Here is a 24838-nt window from a genome sequence, read left to right as displayed (position 1 = left end):
CTGAAACATGGGAAGCTGGGGAGCCCGACTGTAACTGGAAAGATTATTCTTCAAGAAAAAAGACAACAAGCCACTTGCATTTTCCTCTCAGAAATCGTAGATAAGTAGAAGTTCAAAATTGCTGAGCCATTTCCATAAGAGTGTTACTGATGCTTTGCCCCTTCTAAAAAGGGGCAGTCCTTTTTTTTTGTTTTTGTTTTTAAAAAGGAGAGCAGTTTTAAAAAAATGTATAAAAAAGATCAGTTTAGGACCGTGGAGGAGAAAACCAAACCGGCGGGGGGTTGGGGGGGGAGAGAAAACAGGTTTTGCATCTCCTGATAACGAAGGTAATTTTTAATGTTTTCAAAGCTGGTCAAGTTGTTTCCATTCCGAAGGCATTGGTGTTGCCAGTTTGCCATGGAGACGGGTGCACATAGAGGCACTTAATGACTTTACTTCTACAAAAAAAAAAAACACCATCACCAAAACAATAGAACAATAAAATAATCTAATTACAGTGTTGTAAGGGATGTGAATGTCTTCCACTATATAGATCCCTGTGGTAAAATAGGATAATTTGCCTCTCACCCCTGCCACTAGCTGAAAGATAAAGAGACTTGAATTAGTGTGTACCTATTCAGAATGCCAAATTGCACAAAGAGCCCTGGGATGGATACATAGGCAAGGCAATGCCTTGCAAACCAATATGTATCAATTGGAGAGCACCAAGCCATTGATCCTTTGCAAAAAGAAGGATTCCAGTGTTGAAAAACAATGTGCCCATTGTAATATAAAGACAGTGCTGCTAGGATCTCCTCTCCTGTCTAGTTCAATTGTAATTGCCAACTTTCAGATAGATTTCCTTCCAACCCACATAATGCATGGCACAGCTGAGCTCTACCAAACACATTCAGTGGCTGTCCTGACCAGCAGCCTCCTTTGGTTTAACAGCAGGAAAACTCTTGTTGCACCATTCAGATGCAAATTATTTCTTTTGTCTTTCCTCTCTTTTCATGGGCTCACCTGAAGCAGCTCATTTCATTCTGCTGCATGGCAGAGATGGCCATTATTAGTAAAAAATGAGAAGCCAAACACACCCATTTAGTTTCCCTAGTGGACATTTTCTAAACAACAAGAATTCCAGCAACCCAGTGATATTCTGAAGTCAGTGCTTCTTCTCATACCAAGTTCTGTAATTTTATACATCTCTAATCATAGTATGCTTATACCCCAATGATCTTTAGAGAAATTCTCACATCCAGTTGTCTTATCAGCTCTTGAGTATATATTGCAAATGTAATTACATCAATCAGCATATCTGGAGTGATTCCATTTAAGTAAGATTCATTTAAGAGTCACATCTATGGTCAAACAGTGGGAAATCATTGAGATATTGCTGATAGCAATCCATACAAATAATGCTTTGGGGTTATTTGTTGGTATCATTTACTTTATGAAATTGATCAACTTTGCCCAAACGTTTGAACAATATTTGAATGGAAGATGCAGTGGGAGGAAAGAAGGAGGGGTAGGGTAGGGTAGGGTAGGGTAGGAGAGGGTAGGGTAGGAGAGGAAAAGGAAAAGGAAAAGGAAAAGGAAGGAAAGGAAAGGAAAGGAAAGGAAAGGAAAGGAAAGGAAAGGAAAGGAAAGGAAAGGAAAGGAAAGGAAAGGAAAGGAAAGGAAAGGAAAGGAAAACGGAAATCTTCATGGGAAGATGCATTCATGTTTTGCTATGCTTTGTTACTGTGGTTTGTACAAATATAGGGCCTGTTAACTTAAGATTTGGGTTTCCAAAACCAAGCTATCCTTATGTTGAAGTTAACTACCTATTAACTGTTAACTACCTGTTAACTTCAACGTAAGGATGGCTTGGTGTTGGAAATCCAAATCTTTCAATATGGAAAATTAAAGAACAAATAACATATTCTTAAATTCTTCATCCAGCTATTTGTCCCCAGGAAGAATGAGACGGCAAGCACTTGCTACCTATCTTCAATTTGTTATCCAAGAGTACATCAAAGTCCAATATCCTATATATGTTATTGCTTGTATGTGGAAACAGATAAAAATGAAATAGAAAGAAATCAAAGAAAAAAAAGCAATAAAACTCTTTTGAGCTTTATATAGAAATACAGAAATCATCTTAACGGGAAATGTAAACATGTCCAATACTATTATCCAAGAAGAACTTTGAATAGAGGAAGCGTAAAATGTTAGGAAACCTAATATTATTATGGATTAACAGTTGAGATAAAATTTTAATAGAGCAATCTTTAACTGATGCAGATCTTCAAAGACTCTTTATCAGCACTATTTTCCACAATATTATTGATGCAAAGTAAGATTTACTTTAATTCCCAACGTTTGGGAATTAGAAATCTTGCAACTAGCATAAGCTCAATTTTTGCATGAGGACCTTTTAAACTTTTAATGGGATGTGTATACATGTGTTCAATTCTAAATTAATGATTTCTATTTCCATTTGCATAAACATATAAGTGCTCAGCATGGGGCACAGATTACATACATATAAAAATGAAGAGAACATATGAGCTCCAGGCATCTGATTAAATGCTTGAACAAGACCAATAAAGGCAACATTGGTTACCCCAATGCTAGATATGTCATTGTCACAAATTACTTTTCTAAAAAATCTCATTACATGCTTTGAAATAATTTTCAATGTTTTTTTAATGGGCATAATCCAGCCTCGTTAATCATTTTCAAGCTCATTCATTTCAATACATAAACAATTAATTCTGTTTATATGTGCTTAGCATTTCTCACATTGTTCTTTATATCTTTAATGACTTAATTCTTTTACTTCAAAGACCCTAGGTGCCACACAGAGAAAGAAATTACAACTGCAGTATAAATACAATTGCAAGTACCATAATTAAACATTCAAAACAAAAGTTGCTAAGAGCTAATTTAAACAAAGAAAAATGTCTCTAGAATACATCAAGACTTGGGCTTAGCATGTGAGTATCCTTTTTCAAACGCACGTAACACACGGATGATGCTTTTTGAGAGTGCATCTGTAATGACTGAGAAGGAAAAAAAACAGACTGTAAGAGGAAGGAGAAAGTGTTGAGTATTTAAACTATCTAGATTTGAGAGACAAATATCAAGCCAGCTATGGTTTGACTAGAATGTGTAAATCACACAATATTTCACACATTCTTGATGAACTATTACCCTATTATCTAAAGGGAAAAATTGATTTTTTCCTTGTGATGCCAGTTGCTACTCATTATTGCTGGAAAGCAAACATTCTAGTCCTAGGAGGATAAAAAAATGCTACTCTTTGGAAATATAAAATACCAGTAAATATATTGTAATATTTAAATTATTGTTAAATCATTTACATTATTTAGTTATATTATAAATATAATTTCCTTTTCTTACCTTCTTCCTTCCTTCCTTCCTTTTTCTTTCTCTTTCTTTTTTTCTCTTTCTCATTCTTTCTTTTTATTTATTTATTTCTCTCCCTTTGTCCCTTCCTTTGTATTTCTTTCTCTCTCTCTCTCTCTGTCTCTCTCTTTCTTTTCTTTCTCTGTTGACTACAGCCAACTGTAGTCTGAGCAAATTTTCTTGGAAAGATTTCAGAAGTCATTTGTCATTGCTTCCTTCTTAGATTTAAGAAAGAATGACCAGCCCAAGTTTATCTAGCTGCCTTTGTGACTTAAGCATGACTACAATTTATGGTCTTCCAGTTTCTAGACTGATGCCTTCACCATTACATCAAACTGGCTCTCCAGTAACCCTCTCCACCCTGCCCTAATTCTACTTCAGCTTGTAAACATACTGAGAGCTTTTTTTCCCCAGCTTCAATACTTCTGGTGTTTGGATCCCTTTGAAAGTATGGCTTGCTCAGGATGTTCTTGAAATACATGCGATGACTCTCTGCCTACAATTCACTATAAATTAGTAATAGGGCAAAATTCATTACTTTTATTTTTTAATAGAAATGTATCTAATGTCATACCTACAAATAACTTAAAAAATAGTATAATCATCTGAAATGTGTAAATGTGCAGATCCAAATGCAATGGACTTTTCCACCACCACCACCACCACCAAATGTATATTTGTATAAATAATCTGTAGGAAAATCCATACAAAATTCATGAAAATAACATAGACAAATTGGGGAAAATATTATTTATAAAACCTGTGCTTTAGCCAAAATGGCCAATAAAGTGTTTGTGTTTAGAAAACTGCAGAACAAAATCAGCAGAAATATTAATATGGATTTTTTTGTTTATTTATTGTTTATTTATTTATTGTTTATATTTATATACCGCCCTTCTCCCGAAGGACTCCAGGCGGTGAACAGCCAACAGATAAAACACAAGAAGCACAAAATTTAAAAACAGTATTAAAATCTGATTAAATTAATTTGGCCCACAATTAAAAGCACCCCTGTATTAAAACCCATAATTAAACAGTTTAAAAATTAAAACAATTTTAAAGAGTTAGGTCAGCCCGGCTTGTTGGAATAAAAATGTCTTTAGGGCACGGCGAAAGCTGCGTAGATCCGGGATCCACTGTATCTCCGGGGGCAGCTCATTCCAGAGGGTATGTGCCCCCACAGAGAAGGCTCTTCCCCGGGGGCTGCCAGTCGGCATTGTTAGACCGACGGCACCCTGAGGAGCTCCTCTCTGAGGGAGTGTACTGGTCGGTGGGAGGCTATTGGTGGCAGAAGGCGGTCTCGTAAATACCCGGGTCCTAAGCTTGTTGTTCAAGGAGTTTAGTTAAAAGATTTATCAAAATGAAAAAACCAAAACAGTCATATCCTTATATTCATATACTACATGTGCACTTTCTCACAAAATTGATTTGACACAAGACGAAAATGTGTGTGTACCAAGACTTGGAGGGCTTACTATTCCTGCAATATGGAGATCAATGTAACTCTTGGCCATTTTGAGTCCCTTTATGCAGTGGTGGAAATCATTTTTTTTTTACTACTGGTTCTGTGGGCATGGCTTGGTGGGCGTGGCAGGGGAAGGATTCTGCAAAATCTCCATTCCCACCCCACTCCAGGGGAAGGATACTGCAAAATCCCCATTCCCACCCCTCTCTGGGGCCAGCCAGAGGTGGTATTTGCTGGTTCTCCGAACTGCTCAAAATTTCCGCTATCGGTTCCCCAGAACCTGTCAGAACCTGCTGAATAGCACCTCAGCCTTTATGCAGACTTGGGTAGCAAGTGACATTGATTGAGATTCAAAACAGAGAGACTTAAGAAAATAATACAACACTTGCAGAAAAGGATTTTCCTGAGAGCATTCTTTTCTCTGAGAGGGTTTAACAAGGACATTCATAATAGATAAGAAGAGAACAATCAAATGCGAAAATAAAAAATGTGGATGTTTGAAGAGAGAGATTTTGACCCAATTTCATTAGCTTTAATTGAATCTTCCTGCAGGCACTATCAAATGGCAGTAACAGCTTATAAGAAGGAGCTATCGTACACAGAGATACTGGTCCCCTTCTGATAACAAAAGATGGGTGCAAGAATTTACAGTGAAAACAAAATACTCAGCAGTGAGTGGGTTGTAAAAATAAGCCTGACACCAATAATGCTGTATAGTTTGGCCAATACAGGTTAAAGCGATTTCTTCTTAATCCTTTGATAATCAGATGTTTTGATTTTGAATTATAGTTGGAGGAGGTGGCTTGGTTGAAGGGGAAAGACAGAAACCTTATGAGCAAAATTCAATTCTGGGCTGTGTTTATAACATTTTGAAAAGCATATTTTCCTTATTACATGGGCCTTTCCACATAGAACTGTTTTCACTTCTCAATCTTTAACAATGCTTTGAATTGGCCATGTCCTCATCTTCACTCCTATTGACCTCAAAATGTTAAGAGGAGGCAGGAAAACACCATGACACAACAGCATACAAATTTAATCAATTATGGTCCAGTCAGCCAGATGTTCAGATTGGATTTAACACTTTTTCCCCACCTATCCAGTCCTTCCTAGAATAGGAAGATGTTGATGTTAGTGTTAAAAGTATTGTTGCAGGATGTAAGCTGTTCCAAGTAAAGCTGTATTTTGCAAATTGACTGATGGTGAATTTGTCAATGCTAATGCTGACATTTCACAGTAAGCCAGATGTTCAGACTGGATTTGGCATTTTTGTCTACCCATCGAGCCCTTCCCAAGGACCTAGGATAGGCAGATGTGGATGTTTGATGGTGTTAGAGATATCATCGCAGGATGTAAGCTGTTCTGAGTAAAGCTGCCTTTTGCAATTTACTGGTGGTGAATTTGTCAATGCCAATGGTGTTCAAGTGCTACAGTTGTTCCAGTTGTTTCAGAATTGCATGCAAGGCTCCTATTACTATTGGCACTATTTTTGCTTTCTTTTGCCACAGTCATTCTATTTCTATTTGCAGGGAGTTATGTTATCTTCTCCAGTTCTTTTTCTCCTGTTCTGCTATCACCTGGTACTGTCACATCCACTTTCTAGCGTTATGTGACAGGTGACTCTTTCTCTGAATTCTAAGACCCAGAGCATTTTAGCTTCTTCATTTTCTATTGTTTTCTCTATTTTATGTTCTCACCACTTTTTCCTTGCACGCAAATGATATTTCTAGCAGATTTTCCAATGCACCACTGTTGCTAATTCTTCAGTACCTGGAGTATGCTTTTCTCTGGCTGTCTTGTAAACAAAACCCAAGTAACCAGGACGAAACCAATATGACATTCTTCTGGCTCAAGGTTAGGGTTAAGACCTATAACAATTAGATGATGCTACTTGTACAATCAGATACTTTCCCAACAACTGCAAATTCTGATTGTAGGTTGCAATGTCTGGGAGGAGAGACATGACTTGCTGAAGCCCTGAGACTGTGAGGAAGAATAAGGGAAGAGTTTTATACAGAGTCTTTATAAGTAGGGAAATTCAAGCAGGGCAAGATTGATATTGCCTTTACAGAAATTGTAAAGTTGTAAAACAGAAATTCTAAAATTCTAAAAAAATTTAAAATTAACTAGAAAGATTAATATTGGCATTCATGATAAAATTCCCCATGAAATGTAGTAAAGGTAAACGTAAAGGTAAAGGTTCCCCTTGCAGATATGTGCTAGTCGTTTCTGACTCTAGGGGGCAGTGCTCATCTCCGTTTCAAAGCCAAAGAGCCAGCGCTGTCTGAAGACGTCGCCGTGGTCATGTGGCCGGCATGACTAAACACCAAAGGTGCACGGAATGCTGTTACCTTCCCACCAAAGGTGGTCCCTATTTTTCTACTTGCATTTTTTATGTCCTTTCGAACTGCTAAGTTGGCAGAAGCTGGGACAAGTAACGGGAGCTTGCCCTGTTACGCGGCACTAGGGATTTGAACTGCTGAACTGCTGACCTTCTGATCGACAAGCTTAGTGTACAATTTCTACCAAGAATGCAAGACAGGAAACAGTTTCTGCAATTGGATAAATGGTTCACCCTCCAAAACTTGCTGAACTCTTAAGTTTTATTTATGATTTGCACTGCACTGCAGAGAAACCAGAAGATACTAAATGTGTCCAAAGAGGATGATGTCATAAGAACATAGCAATGAAGTTGACATATCAGTATAAATGCCTTGTGAGAAAGAGCCCAGATTTTGGGGGGTGGGTGGCTAGAGAGAGTTATCTTCTCAAATATATCCAGTCTTAATAAATTGAAATTTGCAACCAACTGAATATTGTCTAAAAGAAGCAGGGCTTTTCATGAAGTTTTTGGAGATTTGTATGCAATTTCCCCTTTTATCCAATGCAGGACACAACATTCTACATTTCTATAAGGGCATGCTGTGATCAAGTTTCCTAGCTATCATTCACCAAGCTCAAGCCTGAAACATGCTGCTTAATGAATTCTGGCATGCTAGCAGATTATGGGACTCCTATAGAGTAAACCTATGAAAGTTGCATTGCACGTTGCTTTGTTGAGTTAGATTGGGAATATTAATGGATGACACCTGCTTCAATGCAATGAAATATTTACAGATTGAAATGTATCAAATAAATCAAACTGGAAAACCAATTTAATATTCCTCAAGGTCTACCTCCAACAATTATTCAATCAGTCAAGTAACAGCCAAAGGCATATTTTTTTTACTTTATGGGAAATGAAAATTGGGTATATCCAAGTTTTCTTCCTACACCAAATACAGTATGTTACTCAGCCAATGCTCCGATTAGTTTCCTATACCAATTAAACTATGGCTTATTAAACAAAACAGGATTGAGTTTACATATTATATTTAGCTATAAACAATAGCTTACAAATCACCATTGCTGAGTTCACCTACAAACTACATTATGGTATAGCATAAACATGTAAATTATGGGTAATTTTTGCTTGTATCTTCTCCACTTTCACTAACTGAGAATCTGTTCTGGCTAACTGAGGTCCCACCGGAGAGTCTGGAAGATTTTTGAAGATCATTTCTCTTCTGAAAATGGAAATTTGAGCCATTTTTCCCCCTATAATAGGAGCCTTTCCAATACATTTTTTTTACTATTTCAAAGGAAATAAATCAACTCTGTGAATTAACCGAGATTCAAAGATAATGTGACTAAATTTACAGTGTATTACTGTGTAAATGAGTTTAATCTAGAATAATTATTTAAATCTAAATTATTGCATTAAATTTAGCATAACTGCTAAAATATTTTTCCCAAAACGGGATTTCTATCTCCTTTCCAATGTGCTTTTACTGAAGAGATAAGCTCAATAAATTTATTACCTGTGACACCAAGTTTTCCTTTAGATTTTTTTTTTAATTTGAAAAAACACAGGAAAAATAACCAAGCAAAGAAGCTCCTACCTGCTTCAGTTGTCATTTAAACTGAGGGATCCAAGAATGAAGATGATGACGTAGCAACTCATTTATGGTTAAACTATTACCAAGCACTAGTTGCACTAGCCAATCAAATGCGGTGGAGTAGAAATTCCTTCCTTCCTTCTTTCCTTCCTCCCTCCCTCCCTCCCCCCTTCCCCCCTCCCTTGCAAATGCAAATAATAGTTGCAAAGAATACACTGGGTGTTCCAGGTACATCAATTATCTCATCTAAATAACTCAAGGTTTTTTGAAGAAAAAGGCGAGAAGTTAGTGAGCACCTTCTGACCATTCTCCTGGCCTACATAACAATGCTACAAAAGGGCCAAATTTGGGGCTGGTGGCAGATAGGATTTGAAAAGAGAAACACAGAAATTGAAAGAAACTAATCAAATTTCTAAAAGAAGCCTCTATCCCTGCAAAGTCCTGTCAATTATTATGTGTCTGCAGTAGTGGTGGGTTGCCCCCGGTTTGGACCGGTTCACAAGAACTGGTAGTAAAACCAGCAGGAGGCTCCGCCCACTAATTTGGCCATCATCAAAGTTGATCTGTGCATGCGCAGAAGAGCACACGAGAGAGAGAGCAAAGCGAGCATGCACGATGCGAACCGGTAGTAAAGGTAAGTAGAACTTACCCCTGGTCTGCAGGGAAGTAGTCTTCATGAACATCTCCATACTGCATATGAATGCTTCCTCACTATAGACACTATTGCTAAATATGTGGGTGCCTTTAAGATTATTTATTATTTATTTATTTATTTATTTATTTATTTATTATTTATTTATTTATTTATTTATTTATTGGTTTGTTTTATATGCCGCCCTTCTCCGGAGACTCAGGGCAGCTTACAATGTGTTAAGCAACAGCCTTCATACTTTTGTATATACCTGCTTAGTAGGGCTTTCGGCCCCCCCCAAGCGGTGTTCTTTTTATACAAAGTCAGCTTATTGCCCCCACAATCTGGGTCCTCATTTTACCTACCTCGAAAGGATGGAAGGCTTAGTCAACCTTGAGCCTGGTGAGATTTGAACTTGCAGTAATTGCAGGCAGCTGGTGCTACTTAACAGCACTTTAGTCTGCTTCGCCATGTCTACTGCTCATTTTCATAATGTATTTATTTGCAGACCATCCTAAACACAAGATTCTAGGCAGTGTTTGAGAAGAGAGACAATAACAATAAATGGAAATAAAACAGAACAAGACTTACATATAAGATGCCAACTTAGTTCAGTTGGGACCAAACACCTGGTAATAATCAACTGAATAGTACTAAAATGGCTTTCACTGCTTTCTTGTTAAGTAACCTATGTAATTAGTTTAGCATGTTTTATTTGTTAAACTTTGCTAGTGGATTCTGAACAGATACTAAGCAATTATGGTTTATAAACCATATTTTAAATTTAAACTGGGCCCCGGAGACTTCTTCAACAATCCTGGTTAAAATATATCTTGGCTGAGGGATATGTGTAACTACCTTTTGTTTGCCTTACGACAATAGCTCTTCAGATTAAGAATTGGGGCTGCTGTGGCCCAACACATCTGGAGGATGACAGGTAGGAGAAGTCTGATTCATAGTCTCTCTGGCCCTTTCCCCACGTTGAGTTGAAATCCACTACACATATCCTTGAAATAGGAGAAATGGCATAACATTGCTTCTACTCCCAGCTCCTCTCCTATTTATTTTGTTCTTTTTGAAGTCATCTTACTCACTGGGCTTCCTCCAAAGTGACATACCATACTATACACCATACCATACCATACCATACCATACCATACCATACCATACCATCAATGTTTGGCAACCACAAAAGCTTATTGAAGCTTTTCCCTCCCACCCTCCCCCCCCCCCCTCTCTCTCTCTCTCTCTCTCTCTCCCCCTCCTCTTTTTCTCTCTTGGAAGCTACAAAATCTTACTGGTTCTGCCTCCATTCTCTCCTAAGCAGCTTGCAGTGAGGAGCAATATGCCCCAAAATAGGTCAAATAGATGTGACATATGATTATGACTGTTCCTGATTTAAACACAGAGCCATTTTTCATTTGCATAAAAAGCTGCTTATGGTTCCCCTTCTAAACTTTTTAGTACTGTAAAATGTAAGGCTTTTCCCTTTCATAGTCAGAGGCTTCCAAATACACATGCATTATTTATGGAAAGTAACAGCGAGACAATTAGAGGAGTGGCGGAAACAATTTTTTGAATTAGAGTTTGTAGCAGAACATGAAAAACATATGGCATTGCCCCAACTGTTTGTAAATATTTTTGCATAACAAAAGAGCAGCTTTTTATAATAATCAAGGAAAATAACTAAATATTTGTTATAAATGGCTGATTACTCATGACATCATCTTCATCATCTTGGCTTTTTCATCCTTTATGGTACTCCCAGGTATATTTCTATACTTTCCCATTATAATCCCTGCTGAAGATTTCTATTTGAAGTAAGTTATCTTCTTGAAATAACTCGTTTATTTATGCTTTAAAGCCATAAATACCAAGTTGATTTGAAAAGGTTCTCAGAAAACCATTTGGAAAGTTTATCCCAACAACACTGAAGAAGAGCCTTGATGGTACAGTGGTTAATGCACCCTGTTATTAACACAGCTGCCTGCAATTTCTGCTGGTTCGAATCTCTCCAAGGCTCAAGGTTGACTCAGCCTTCCATCCTTTCTAAGGTAGGTGAAATGAGGACCCAGTTTGTGGGGGCAATAAGCTGACTTTGTATAAAATATACAAAAGAATGAAGGCTATTGCTTAACGCACTGTAAGCCGCCCTGAGTCTCCGGAGAAGGGCGGCATATAAATCAAATTAAAAAAAAAAAAAAAAAAGAGCTAGATTTTGCCCCTTGTCACTAAGAGTCAGGCAGCATCCATAAGTTGCTGGGTGTGAGATCCCTGTTCATTAAGTTGAGTTCTAGGGATCAATTGTATGATTGTATTGTACCAACTTCCCTGCTGCCTAATGACCACTCTGCCTGAGCTTTTCAATTCACCCTCAGTATATGCAATGGAGGTTTATGGTCCTGGGAGACTTCAATCTACATTTTCTAGGGGTGGGGCCTGAGGTAGCCATGGCCATCACAATAGTCACTCCAGGTCATCCAAGGCATGGCATAAGACAATGGTTACACTCCTGGTCTGAAGCTCTTGTTGAAGCAATGTCAATTATGATCTGGAATTAGGGGAACATTTGGTGTCTCCCATCATGGTCAGATCATGTTCTGGTAGTGATGATATTCTCTGGTATTGGCCTCAGTCACAAGAGACAGGACCTATTAGATCAGTCCACCCCAAGCAACTGATGGACCCAGATGCAACTCCGAGGGAATTGGGCATTATTCCTGATGATCTGATGCATATGCCAACTGAGCTCTTGAAAGGGAAGCTCACTGCATTGTACCACATGGCTCAGTTTGTGTCCGGGTGTTTTTATCCTTGGGGTGGACAAGCTTCTGCCTTAGTGTATTCTTGGGTTTGAAGTGTGCATGTATGTTTTGTTGGCTGAAGATCCTCCTGAGCTAGAGTCTGTAATTTTTCTGCCATCCGCTGCTCATCCACGGTTTTGTTGCAGAAGCATGACAGCCCTAGAAGGACAGTTTCTGCCTCCCAAGGCTTCAGGGAAGCCTGCTAGGCCAAAAATGGGGTGCGGGGGGTCGCATACACCTGCACAGGGGGTGGGGCAGCATGGGGGGATTGGGTGGGCAGGTGGGTGGGACATGCAGGGGGCATTGCATTATGGGTCTGGGCACATGCACGCACGCTATTGGGTGCATGTGCATGTTTTTGGCACCTGAGGAAAAAAAGGTTAGCCATCACTGATCTAGGATAACCCACCATGGCCAACTCACCACAGCCATCTCGCCACAGCCAAGTCACTGCGAGACAACTTGCTGTGGTCAACTCACCGTGGGACAATGCACCATGGGACAATCCACGTAGAAATAATGCAATAAATGCTATCTGCCACTGTTTCATCTACATTACTTCCATTTTTGTCAATGGAAATAATGTTGAAGAAACAGTGGCAGATAATATTATCATGTTGAATTATCCCAGATGTAATTGCCCTGCAGCAAGTTGTCCCACATTGACATGGCTGTGGTGAGTTGTCCTGTAGCGAGGTGGCCACAGCGAGATGGCCACAGTTAGATGGGTGTGGTGGGCTGGCCATGACAAGATGGCCGCAGCTAGTTGTCCCATTCCAATTTTGATTGTATACAGCAAATAATTGACTTATCGGCAGAGATGTGTGATTTCATACAGCAAACTCTGGCTTGGTGAGAGAGAATTTTGATTTTAAACTCCCCTGGAGTCCCAGTTAACCCTGCTGGGAGTGACTAAAAAAATTATAACTGATTTAGAGATGTGTTTGCAGTTTCTTGTGATAGAAGAGCAAACCAAACAATGCAAACAAAGAATTTTGCACACTGTGTTATACATAACACATTACATAACCAACCCTTTCTTCAGAAAATCCATTCAAAACCTGGAACAGGATGACCCTGTCCATTGTTAGTATTGTTCTACTTTTTAAATCCTTAGTCCATTGAAACTTATTTATGCCAGGGTACATAATCTTGATGAGGCAAGAAAGGGCCACATAAACCTTTGAATGTAGTGCTGGAGAATATACTCCAAAAAATAAATAGTTGAAATGGAAACTTAATATTATTAATTTATTGATATTTATTGACTAAGCTAATTGCCTGTGAAACAATTATCTGCAAACTTCACTAATTCCCCCATATGTATGCATATTTTATCTTCCATATACCACATTGTTTTCCTTTAGGCACAAATATAATTTCTGAATTTCCGGCAGGCCCATTTTTCGTCCTCCCAGAGCCTCCACGCGAGCCCTGTACTTACCTGGCATCCAAAACGGGCTGCGTGAAGACTCCTGAGAGGGACAGCATGGGCATGCGGCACGTCTCCCACATGCGCGGCAGAGATCCAAAAATCAGCTGGCCGGCAGCATGCGCGGTGGCGCTGATCTAGGGCAATGGCTCGCGTGCCCACAGAAATGGTTCCGTGTGCCACCTGTGGCACGCGTGCCATGGGTTCGCCATCATGGTCCTAGACCCATCAAAACTCCGTGTCACTTAAATCAAAATTTGCAAAGTGAAATGAAAACTCTATGTCACTTAGATCAATTTCTGCTAAAATCAATACCTGTCTCAGGCAGGGAGTAGAAGGAGGCCGAGGTTGTTTTAAAAAGCTCAACTCTCAGATTATACTTTCTGGAATCTGGCACCACCTCTCCCAGTAGTTATATGCTTCCTTGCTATTCCTAGTCTATGGGTGTCAAACTTCTGACGTCATGTTGCCATCACGTGACATATCATGACTTTTTTTACCTTCGCAGAGCTGGGGTGGGTGTGGCCTGCGCATGACGCATCCGGCCTGCGGGCTGCCGGTTTGACACCCCTTTCCTAGTCTCTGATATCATGTAGGAGGTAGCAGTCACCTTCATTCCCATGGACACGTACTTTTGAACTTGAATGACAGCCGTGGTTTGTTACCATCCACTGTCATCTTCTGCCACTGCCTACCAGTATCCTTTCCCTGCAATTATTGTATGGGACTGGAGACAACAATGCCAGATATTTTGGGGCAATCTTTGCAACTGGGACTAAAAAAGGACTGTTTGGGGCAAGCCAAATGCATGACAACTCCATCAGTGATTACAGTAATTGGTTTAAATTGGCTAATTGTTTACAAAAAATCACAGCTGACAAGCATTTTTACAGCACGGTTAAGGATCACTGCAGCAAAGTTTTAGGTCTGTTTTAGGAAACACTTGTTATAATATCTTCATTAGCAGTCAAATATTCTGATTATTATCCCAAAATAATTTATGACCAAGGTGCACTTTAAAGAAATGCGGTATTAATGCTTAACACTTTCACCCCAATGTTTATATTTATTTAAAATATTTGTATCCCAGTTTTTTAAAAATAATAATTCAGTAAGTATTTATGGTATTAGAACTTTAAAACAGGTTACACATTCCTATTCCTGAATAGGAAGATTTTCACCAATTTCAGAAAATTAGCAGCACATAATAAAGACAAACATCTTGGAACTGGAATCCAGAGCCACTCTCTAAAAGACTGTTTCCCCAGTCTCCATCAGAGAGATCAAGAATTACAGAGAAATACAAAGATTTTCTTAGAAGATGGATTCCCAAACATTCCTCCTACCATGTAAGTAAGAACACAGGAAAAAGATAGGGGGCCAAATGAAGATAGCTACCAAGGATTAATTGTTGCGATCCGAAGAAAGGATCCCATTTATTCATATGTTTATCTAGCCTTTTGCTTTTCCTTATTTACCTATTCTTATTTTTTTTGTTCATCTATATATGTCTTGTTTTTCTCCAGATTTGTTAAATTTATATGCTGCCCACCTCACTCTACAAAGCATCTCTGGGCTTCTCATTTACTCCCATGCTCCCATCACATACGCACTCTTCATCCATAGGCCCACACACTCAACCAACTGCACTCTTCTTGTCTGCCCTAGTTTTAGATGGCCAAACTATAAGCAATTGCAGTGGAAACTCCTTATCCATCTGCCTTCTGCAACTACTCGCAATACCATCTTTATCCAATGATGAAGATCAACAACAGCAAATCACAATTTGCTCAGTCTAAAAAGTCTGCAAGTCCTTATCCGTTGAATTCTTGTTTGTTGTAACTACTTGAAAGAATGGGAGGAGATTTAAGAATAAAATTTCTTTTAACTTTTCTTTTAAAAAGTTTGGAGGTTTAAAAATAACCTCCTGTAGTGTATATTGGAAGTGGTGAGCCTTTGAGAGCTATATGCAACGAAATTTCATTTTAATGTATGCCGGTTAGTGTACATTTAAAGTGACAATAAAGTTATTCTCAGTTCTAAGTGAAAAGAAGAATAACAAACATGATAAAAATTCTGGCAGCTAAATTGTATATGATAACTGTTTTTTTTTTTATTATTGAAAAGTTTTAAAATATTTTTACAAACAAATTCCCCCCTTCCTCCCCCCACCCATTCCCTTCTCCCTCCCCCCCCCCCCGACTTCCCAGAGCAAAATACAGGGTATAGCATTTAACAAACATAATCAAACATAAACAAACTAACTATAAGCTCTTCACTCCCTCTTACACTTTAACTCCCCCATAGATACCAAAATATAAGAATATAAGAATTCACCTAAATATTTCATTCATAAGCTGTTTGCAACTTTTTAGTCCCATATTTGTTTTGAATATAATCAATCCATCTTCTCCATTATATGATAACTGTTGAAGGAGGTAGACATGTCTAGCCTATTAAAGAGAAGGATTGGGGGAACATCTGTCTTCCTGTACTTGAGGGCTCTCACAGAGAAGAGTGTCAAGGGCTAGGGAAATCAGGAGATCTATACAGTTCAAATGGGTATAAAGATTTATTGCAAGCTTAAGCTCTCTACAAGAATCTAAACTACTAACAGTCAAAGCAATTTGGCGGTAGAAAAGGAATTCAAGATAGGTGGACTTAGATCTCTTGTGGAAGAGATCTTAGATCTCTGTATGAAGGGACTCATGATTCATGATGACCTATTCCTCAGGTTCAGCCTGGTTATCTCCTACAAAGAGGTGGTCAACCTATTTTCTAAAGCATCAGAGGCATGGATGCTGTTCAGCAGGTTCTGACAGATTCTGGAGAATTGGTAGCGGAAATTTTGAATAGTGTGGAGAACTGGCAAATACCACCTCTGGCTGGCCCCAGAGTGGGGTGGGAATGGAGATTTTGCAATATCCTTCCCCAGGAGTGGGGAGGGAATGCGGATTTTGCAATATCCTTCCCCCAGGAGTGGGGAGGGAATGGGGATTTTGCAGTATCCTTCCCCTGGAGTGGGGTGGGAATGGAGATTTTGCAGTATCCTTCCCCCAGGAGTGGGATAGGAATGGAGATTTTGCAGTATCTTTTCCCTGCCATGCCCATCAAGCCACACCAAGCCCACCAAGCCACACCCACAGAACTGGTAGTAAAAAAAATTGAATTCCACCACTGATCAGAGGGCAGGACAAGCATGTTAACCTAGAAGTCCAACCTAGAAGTCAGGAGATATTTTCTGACAGTGAGAACAATTAATCAACGGAATAGCTTGCTTCCTAGAGTTGTGGGCACTCCATTCATGTAGGTTTTAGAAATAGACTAGACAACCATTTGACTGGGAAGGTGTAAGATCTCCTGCCTTGAGCAGGGCCTTGGACTAGAAGATCCTGTCAAATGCTATGATTCTTTGTTTCCATGAGTAATGCAAAAGACGAAGATATATGGGAAAGGCAAGAAGATTTCTGATTTTTTTTTAGTGTGCCTTGACATGTTAGTGTCAATCTTCAGATTTACCGTCCTCTCCAGGAAAGCTAGTTTTAATCAGCACAGCAAATATGTCTCATCTCTATTACAAATGCAGCTTATTAATGAAGTTGTGCTATGCATAACTGACCACTTCACATCCTAGAAAGACTAGCTTTAAAATATTCATAAATCAGGCTAAGGAAACTTGTTTCAATTATTTTATTTGAATTCCATCCTTTTACCAGGAACAAATGATGATATGAAAAAAAAAGAACTTTTCCTAAAATTATGATTGCTTGTGGGCACCCAGGGAAAATGCCATTTGTCGATCAGTCTCAAGCAGCAAATTATTGGGCTGGTCACAGGGATACTCATAGGAATTTAAAAAGAGACTCTGCAACCCAGTCTTGGTTTATTTTCATTAAGGAAATAGCAATGCAGGTGGCTGCAAATCTAACTATTTTTCCCCTATACATTTACACAAAACCAAGGAGCAAAACATAGGCCCAATTCAGTTTGCTATGACACCCTCGTGTCTTGCTGGATAGCAAGTAACTTTGTATAGTGGAACGAACATGTGGATAGAGAATAACTAGAGTTAGGAGTATAACTTTCATAAATAGTACAGTATTCTTAAGGTTGTTGCTTGTTTGAAAGAAAAGTAAAAATAAGTTTTATTTAGGAAAACTGGGGCTACTGAAGCCAACCTACTGCTAAGAATCTATAATGTAGTCATGAGCACTTGAATTGCACAAGTCAGAAAGAGAAGAAAAAGAATTAAATTGAATAAGGATGTGATGAAAAATCTGAAAATATCAGTTTAACCAATACGAGACACACTGAATGCATTTATGGGGAAAAAAGCCTTTTAGACAAGGAAAGAAGATAAAACCGCATAGTTTTCCACTATCTCTGCAGCTATCGCCCTTAGTTATTGAACAGTTTGTAGGTTGAGAAAGCGGGCACATGCAAAGTTGAATTTCAGCCCTGACTACCCCAATCTTCTTCCTGATAACACAAAACAGTGACTTCGTTCATTCCCAGTTCAAACCTAAATCACAATTAAGTGCATAAACATACTCTTCCTTCTTCCCCTTTAAACATTATCCCATCATAACTTTGGAGTGGGTATCACTCTGTCATCCTTCATTTTGAAGGTGAAGTAGATGACTCATGGATCCAAGCAGAGGTCTGCTTAATGTTGGGACAGTGGGCACCCAACCATTCGTTCCTCTGGTCACTAATTGCAGGGCCGAGCTGAGGATTTTGTACAGTATCTGGATGATAAAATAACTCAGATTCAGGAAGACTTGGCCGCCGACTGGGTTAGTTCAGACGAGATGACTGAGGCAGGCCTTGAGAGTGTTATCTGGGAGGAGTTCGATCCTGTGGCTCCCGAGGACGTGGACAGGATCTTGGGGCGGCTGAACGCAACCACATGTTTATTGGACCCGTGTCCCTCCTGGTTGGTGCTGGCTTCCCGGGAGGTTACACGAGGCTGGCTCCAGGGGATTATTAACGCTTCTTTGAGCGAGGGTGTCCTGCCGGCCGCCTTGAAAGAGGCGGTGGTGAGGCCTCTCCTCACGAAGCCATCCCTGGATCCGGCTGTTTTGGCTAACTATCGTCCAGTCTCCAACCTTCGCTTTATTGCGAAGGTTGTTGAGAGTGTGGTGGCGCGACAGCTTCCCCAGTACCTAGATGAAGCTGTCTATCTGGATCCGCTCCAGTCCGGCTTCAGACCTGGGTACAGCACGGAAACGGCATTGGTCGCGTTGGTGGATGATCTCTGGAGGACCCGGGATAGGGGTTCTTCCTCTATCCTGGTCCTATTAGACCTCTCAGCGGCTTTTGATACCATCGACTATGGTATCATGTTGCGCCGGCTGGAGGGACTGGGAGTGGGGGGCACCGTTTTGCGGTGGTTCTCCTCCTATCTCTCCGACCGGTCGCAATCCGTGTTGACAGGGGGGCAGCGGTCGACCCCAAGGTGCCTTGTTTGTGGGGTGCCGCAAGGGTCGGTCCTCTCGCCCCTCCTGTTCAACATTTATGTGAAGCTGCTGGGTGAGATCATCCGTGGTTTTGGGGTGGAGTTCTATCAGTACGCTGATGATACTCAGCTGTACATTTCCACCCCAGACCATCCCAATGATGCCTTGGAAGTGATGTCCCAGTGCCTGGAGGCCGTGCGGGTCTGGATGGGGAGAAACAGGCTTCGACTCAACCCTTCCAAGACCGAGTGGCTGTGGCTGCCGGCGTCCCGGTATAGCCAGCTGACGCCATCGCTGGTTATTGGGGGCGAATCATTGGCCCCCACGGAGAGGGCCCGCAACTTGGGTGTCCTCCTGGATGCGCGGCTGTCTTTAGAAGGGCATATGACAGCCGTGGCCAGGGGGGCTTTTTGTCAGGTTCGCCTGATCCACCAGTTGCGCCCCTTTCTGGACCGGGACTCCCTACGCACGGTCACTCAAGCACTCGTCACTTCTCGTCTGGACTATTGTAATGCTCTCTACATGGGGCTCCCCTTGGGGTACACCCGGAGGCTCCAACTGGTGCAGAATGCGGCTGCGCGGGGGATTATGGGAGCGACGGGGCGCTCCCATGTGACTCCTCTCCTGCGCGAGCTGCATTGGCTTCCGGTGGACTTCCGGGTGCGCTTCAAGGTGTTGGTGATCACCTTTAAAGCGCTCCATGGCTTAGGGCCAGGGTACTTACGGGACTGCCTTCTGCCACCAATAGCCTCCCACCGGCCGGTTCGCTCCCACAGAGAGGGCCTCCTCAGGGTGCCGTCGGCCAGACAATGCCGGCTGACGACCCCCAGGAGGAGAGCCTTCTCTGTGGTGGCACCTACCCTATGGAACAATCTACCCCCAGAGATACGAGTGATCTCCGACCTTCGGATTTTTCGTCGGGCCCTAAAAACTCATTTTTTCCAGTTAGCCGGTCTGTCTTGATTTTAGGGTTAGTTTTAAAATTTTAATATTGATTTTAATTGACAAGTTTTAAATTATGGGCCAAATTTATAAATTATTTTAACTTTATTTTTTAACTGTGATGTTTTGTATAGATGTTTTTATCTTGGCTGTTCACCGCCCTGAGTCCGAAAGGAGAAGGGCGGTATAGAAATTTGAATAAATAAATAAATAAATAAATAAATAAATAAATAAATAAATAAATAAATAAATAAATAACTTTCACTGCAACCATTTATCTTTGCTTGCTTGGCCTGTTTTTGCTTTCTGAATTGCTTTTTAATCTGCATTTTGGTCCCCATCTAAAGGGGAACCAATAGTTTTGAAACTATTCTCACTCTTCTAGCCAGGCAAAAGAGCAGAGAATAGATCTCCATTACATTATCTGGGCATGAACAAAAGTTGTATTGGAACCAGGGGTGGTATTCACTTACCTTCGCTACCGGTTCACAACTGTGAGCATGTGCAGGGCCTTCCGTGCATGTGCAGAGCGTCAAAAATGGGACGTGATGATGTCTGGGCGGGTGGGAGGAGCCTCCCGCAGCTGCTTCTACCGGTTCGCCCAAACCAGATAGAACCGGCTGAATACAACCACTGATTGGAACACTCCCACCAACACCGACAGGACAAGCCACTTGCATATAAACAGAAAGCAAAAGTCCCACTCTTTTCTAGCACTGATGATGTTACTTAGTTGGGTAATGAAACGACTGCAAGAAAATAACCAAGCTCAGAGAGCACTAAGGAGCCCATAATTCTAGATTAACTAAATAATCAACTAATTCACTAACATGATAAAAGCACCAATATTTTACTTGGGGAAGAAAAGGAGGTGTACTAGCACAAGTAAAAACATTCTGAAATGGCATGAAATCTTTACCTTTAGTTCCATCTTTTCTCCATTGCAGAGCTCAGAAAAATAATAAGAGGTATTGAACTGAGCTTCTGTTACTTGTTTTCCATTTTCTCTGAATTTCAATCACTTTCTTCTCCCATAAAGGAAGGGGGATGACAGCTAGCAACTAGTCAACCTTAATCTTGCAGGTACATTCTCCTCCCTAGATCCTAGTTCTACTGTTGTGAGAGTGAGTGTCTTCCACCTTTCTCTCTATTTTTGTTCTGCTGTCTTTCCATATCTTTCCTTATTTCACATCGTTTTAATTTAAGAGATGCCCAAAGGGAGATGGACGGATCCGCAGACAAACCACCCTAGAAAATCCAAGTGTGGTCATGAAGTCAAACAGGTCCCATTCAATGCTGCAGCATCCTGGTTGGGGGATGCCTAGCCCGCTGATTAAGGAGAACTGTAGGGATTAGCACTACCAATCACCTTGTTGATAGGATTTAGTTTGATCCAGCCACAACGTAAGAACAGCATTTCGTATTTGTCCCAAAGTACATGCTATAAGAAGAAATCGAACCTCCCCTCCCCCCTTTATCCCAAATAAAATATTAACCATAAGGAAAAACTTCAGAAAAACCAAAAGACCCAAGACGCTAATAAAAAAACCTGTCCGAAGCCCATTCCACATTCCAGCCAGACACCTAAAGAAAACATTGTAACAAGAAGCTAACGGCACTTAAGATAACACGCTTATTGAAAGAGGAAGCCAACTATCTAGATGGCTCCATTCATAAGCAAAACAAATACTGCCGGCAGAAGTCCATTCAAGACAGGATATTTCGAAACCCCTTACAGCAATTTTGACAGCTAACAAAAGCAGAGTGATAGGATCAGAGCAAGCATCCCTCATCCAAAAATCTAACAAAGGATGTAGCCATCAGCCATAATAAGAATTACCCAACACCCTCTCAGAACACAAAGCCCATATTACACAAATCCCAAACTTCAAAGTTGCAGAACCATATAAGAACCCTTCCATTCACCCAGTTGGTTGGTCAGCTGCCCCAGAACCACAGGTTGGTTTTGTTCTTCGATGTACAGAGTCTTTCTTTCCAATCGGCCTCCATATTATTTCCAGCGTCTTTCTCCCATCTGAACCAGATGGATTTTCCTTCCAACAATGCTAACTAAAAAATTCCAAGCCCCTCTTACTTACAACAACACTCGTGCTTCTCCACCCTCCGCTTCCCCCCCACCCTTTTATATATGCAGCATTCATTTCCTAATTAGAGAAGGGGAGCGATGTTCTTAATAAAAAGCTCAGAAAGAGGGTAACTCTTGACTTCATCTGCATCCAGAGACAGGCAGAGTGGAGCCGGTAAGCTCCCAGGATGGGAGAATGAGGGAAAACTAGGGCTGCATCCTACACCGACGAACCCAAAAAAAAAAAAAAAAAATCGCCGAAGAAGGAAGCGCCGATTTCTTTTTGTGTCAAGGAAATGTTATATTCACGCGTCGCAGGCGACCGGGTCTGGTTAAAGCGCGCCAAGTTTGACGGCACAAGAAAAGGCAAAGTGGCTGGTGGGGCCTGGCTCGTAACAAAAAAGTTCCTGCCACTAGGGAGCGCTGTTAGGGCGCCGCTTGGACTTTTAAGGTAAGGCTTGCTTCGGAGCCGCTGCGCGTCGACGGATGAGCCTAGACTACGCGCAACTGGTGGCGGGTTCCTCCTCCTCCTCTTCCTCCTCCTCCTCCTCCTTCGGGAGGGGACCTTCCTATCTCGCATGCCGGGCGGCAGAGGAGGCAGCAGCAGCAGCACCTCTTCTATCCAAGCACCAAGGCCGAGAGGAGGAAGTTGGGAGCGGCAGACCTCGGGGGGCAACGGCTTTGCCGCCGCCGCCAAACATGCGGGCGTCTCCCCAGTTGCCTCGCTGTGGGCGCCAGACGAGAGGCGGGCAGCAGCCGAAGCCGCGCGTGTGAGCGAGCGGGGAGCTCCTCTCCTCTCACAAGGATGCTGGGGGACGATGCCTCGTGGCAGGGAGGACGAGATTTGCCGGAAAGCGCTGAAGCTGCTGGTCGAGCTCTGCTCCGAGGGGACGGTCGAGAACGACAGGTGCCTGGAGTTCAACTACTACCTGCGGGACAGCGGCAGACCCCGGCCGGCCGACGCAGGTAAGCTGGGGTGGAGTGGCGGGAACACGAGGGGCTCCCGAGAACTTCCCAGATGCCAACCAGAGACCTCTTCAAAGAAGCGGGCGCCCCGTGCCGGCTGCGCTGGGCGGAGGGGCGCGCGTCTATCCTATCAACTGCCCGAATGCTGCCCATTGGATCCAGGCGAGCGCGGAAAATTCGGGGCGTCGAGGGAGCGCGTGTGCGGGCTCCCCCCCCCAATCCCAATTGACTTCGGACTGGCGTTTACTACCTGGTGGTGTTTGGAGGGGACTCGAAAGAGCAAACGATCCTTTCGTTTGTTCTCAACATTTGATGCTAAGATATATATTACATTGCATGTGAATCCCAACGCAACGTTTTTATCCAACGCACCTTTACATTGTTACTATAATTTAGCGGTTTAACCAGATGTATCTACTCCAAGCTGAAGTCCTACTACAGAGTTCGGTGGAAGGCGGTCTCAGATGGGTTTCCATCAGTTGTGTGAAGCCGTCTGAGCTATTTTTAGACCCTGTCGGGTTTCCCAGCGCTGATGCAGTACTTGATGTAGGTATATAGAAAGAAAGGCACCAATCCTTCTCCAACAACTGTAGAATGACAGGAGATCAGGCTGGCATTGTATTCCTGAAGGCATTAACTTTGCACACAGCTCTTCCTGAAACTTACAGAGTAGAGTATAAACTTCCAGGGCAATTCAAAATTTCCTGGACTATTTATCTTCTTATATATCCACCCAGGTCATACACATCAGTAAAAGTCACAGTAATAAAAAGAATCAAATGTGAAAGACGCAGTAAGTTTCCTACTAGCATGTAAGCAACTGGGGAAATGTTAGCATTTTCATTTGATTCCTTTAAGATCAAACTGGCCATGACAGTAACTGGAAGCAAATCTTGTTTTTCTTGCTAACCTGTTTCCAGCTGGATTGGACTAGTTGCTCTTGAGTGAGTAGGTGCTGTCCCAGCATAATAATAAGCTAATTCATTATTAGTGGTAATAAGTTGTAGCTAGACTGAGTATATTTGAAATTAGCCAGGCTAACTTTGGTAAACTCAGCAAGGATCAGGGGAGGGAACGTACATATGCCAAATGGTTAGAATGGTAAATGTTTATTTTCTTTCCTAGAATGCTTGTAATATTTCCTTGGAAGCAAATATGATTTAAAGAAGTCTGTTTTAAAATAAATGTAAATGTATAGCCTGAAGGAGTTTAAATTGTTTTGTTTTAGTAAAATCCATATTTGGTCCATTTATTCTGCAAGTAAATTTGTTGCACCACGTTTAATTTCCAACAGATCCAATATCCATACTAGCCTTTGTGGATAGGATTTATCCTGGATTATGTTTTAAACCGAACAATTTTAGTTTATTTTTTGAATAATGTACTCTTGGACATTTTTGTCTTTAAAAACTACTTCGGGGTGCATTGTTGCTGCTCTACTTTCTAAAAGGATATTAATTATTATTTTGCCCTGAAGTCCCAGAACTATTCCCTGAATATTAGGATATACTCTATTAAAAATTCAGTGTTCCCATTAATGCATTTACAACTGTATTTTATCAAGGGAATGTTTTCCAGATTACTATCCAATGGCCTAGTGTACGTTTTTAAGTTGGAATCATAATGATTATCCAGTACACATCCAACCTCTAAAATCTACACATGGATAGTTCTTCCACATTAGTTACACTGCAGATACAGGTGTTGGCCAGCCTAGAGTAG

General features: G+C 41.1%; 1 protein-coding gene across 1 annotated transcript in view; it reads left to right on the top strand.

The window, feature by feature from the left end:
* The first annotated feature begins 22728 nt into the window (after positions 1-22728).
* SYT9 (synaptotagmin 9) overlaps positions 22729-24838 on the top strand; it is an 86244-nt gene continuing 84134 nt past the window's right edge. The window contains exon 1 of the mRNA XM_070957496.1: positions 22729-23116. Coding sequence (XP_070813597.1) covers positions 22729-23116 — 388 coding nt within the window. The remainder of the gene's footprint in view (positions 23117-24838) is intronic.

Source organism: Pituophis catenifer, unplaced genomic scaffold, assembly GCF_029215685.1.
Source record: "Pituophis catenifer annectens isolate HBS135680 unplaced genomic scaffold, rPitCat1.0.hap2 SCAF_1, whole genome shotgun sequence".
Lineage (NCBI taxonomy): Eukaryota > Metazoa > Chordata > Lepidosauria > Squamata > Colubridae > Pituophis > Pituophis catenifer.
Note: the sequence above shows the minus strand (reverse complement) of the source record. Positions and strands in the feature narration are given on the sequence as shown.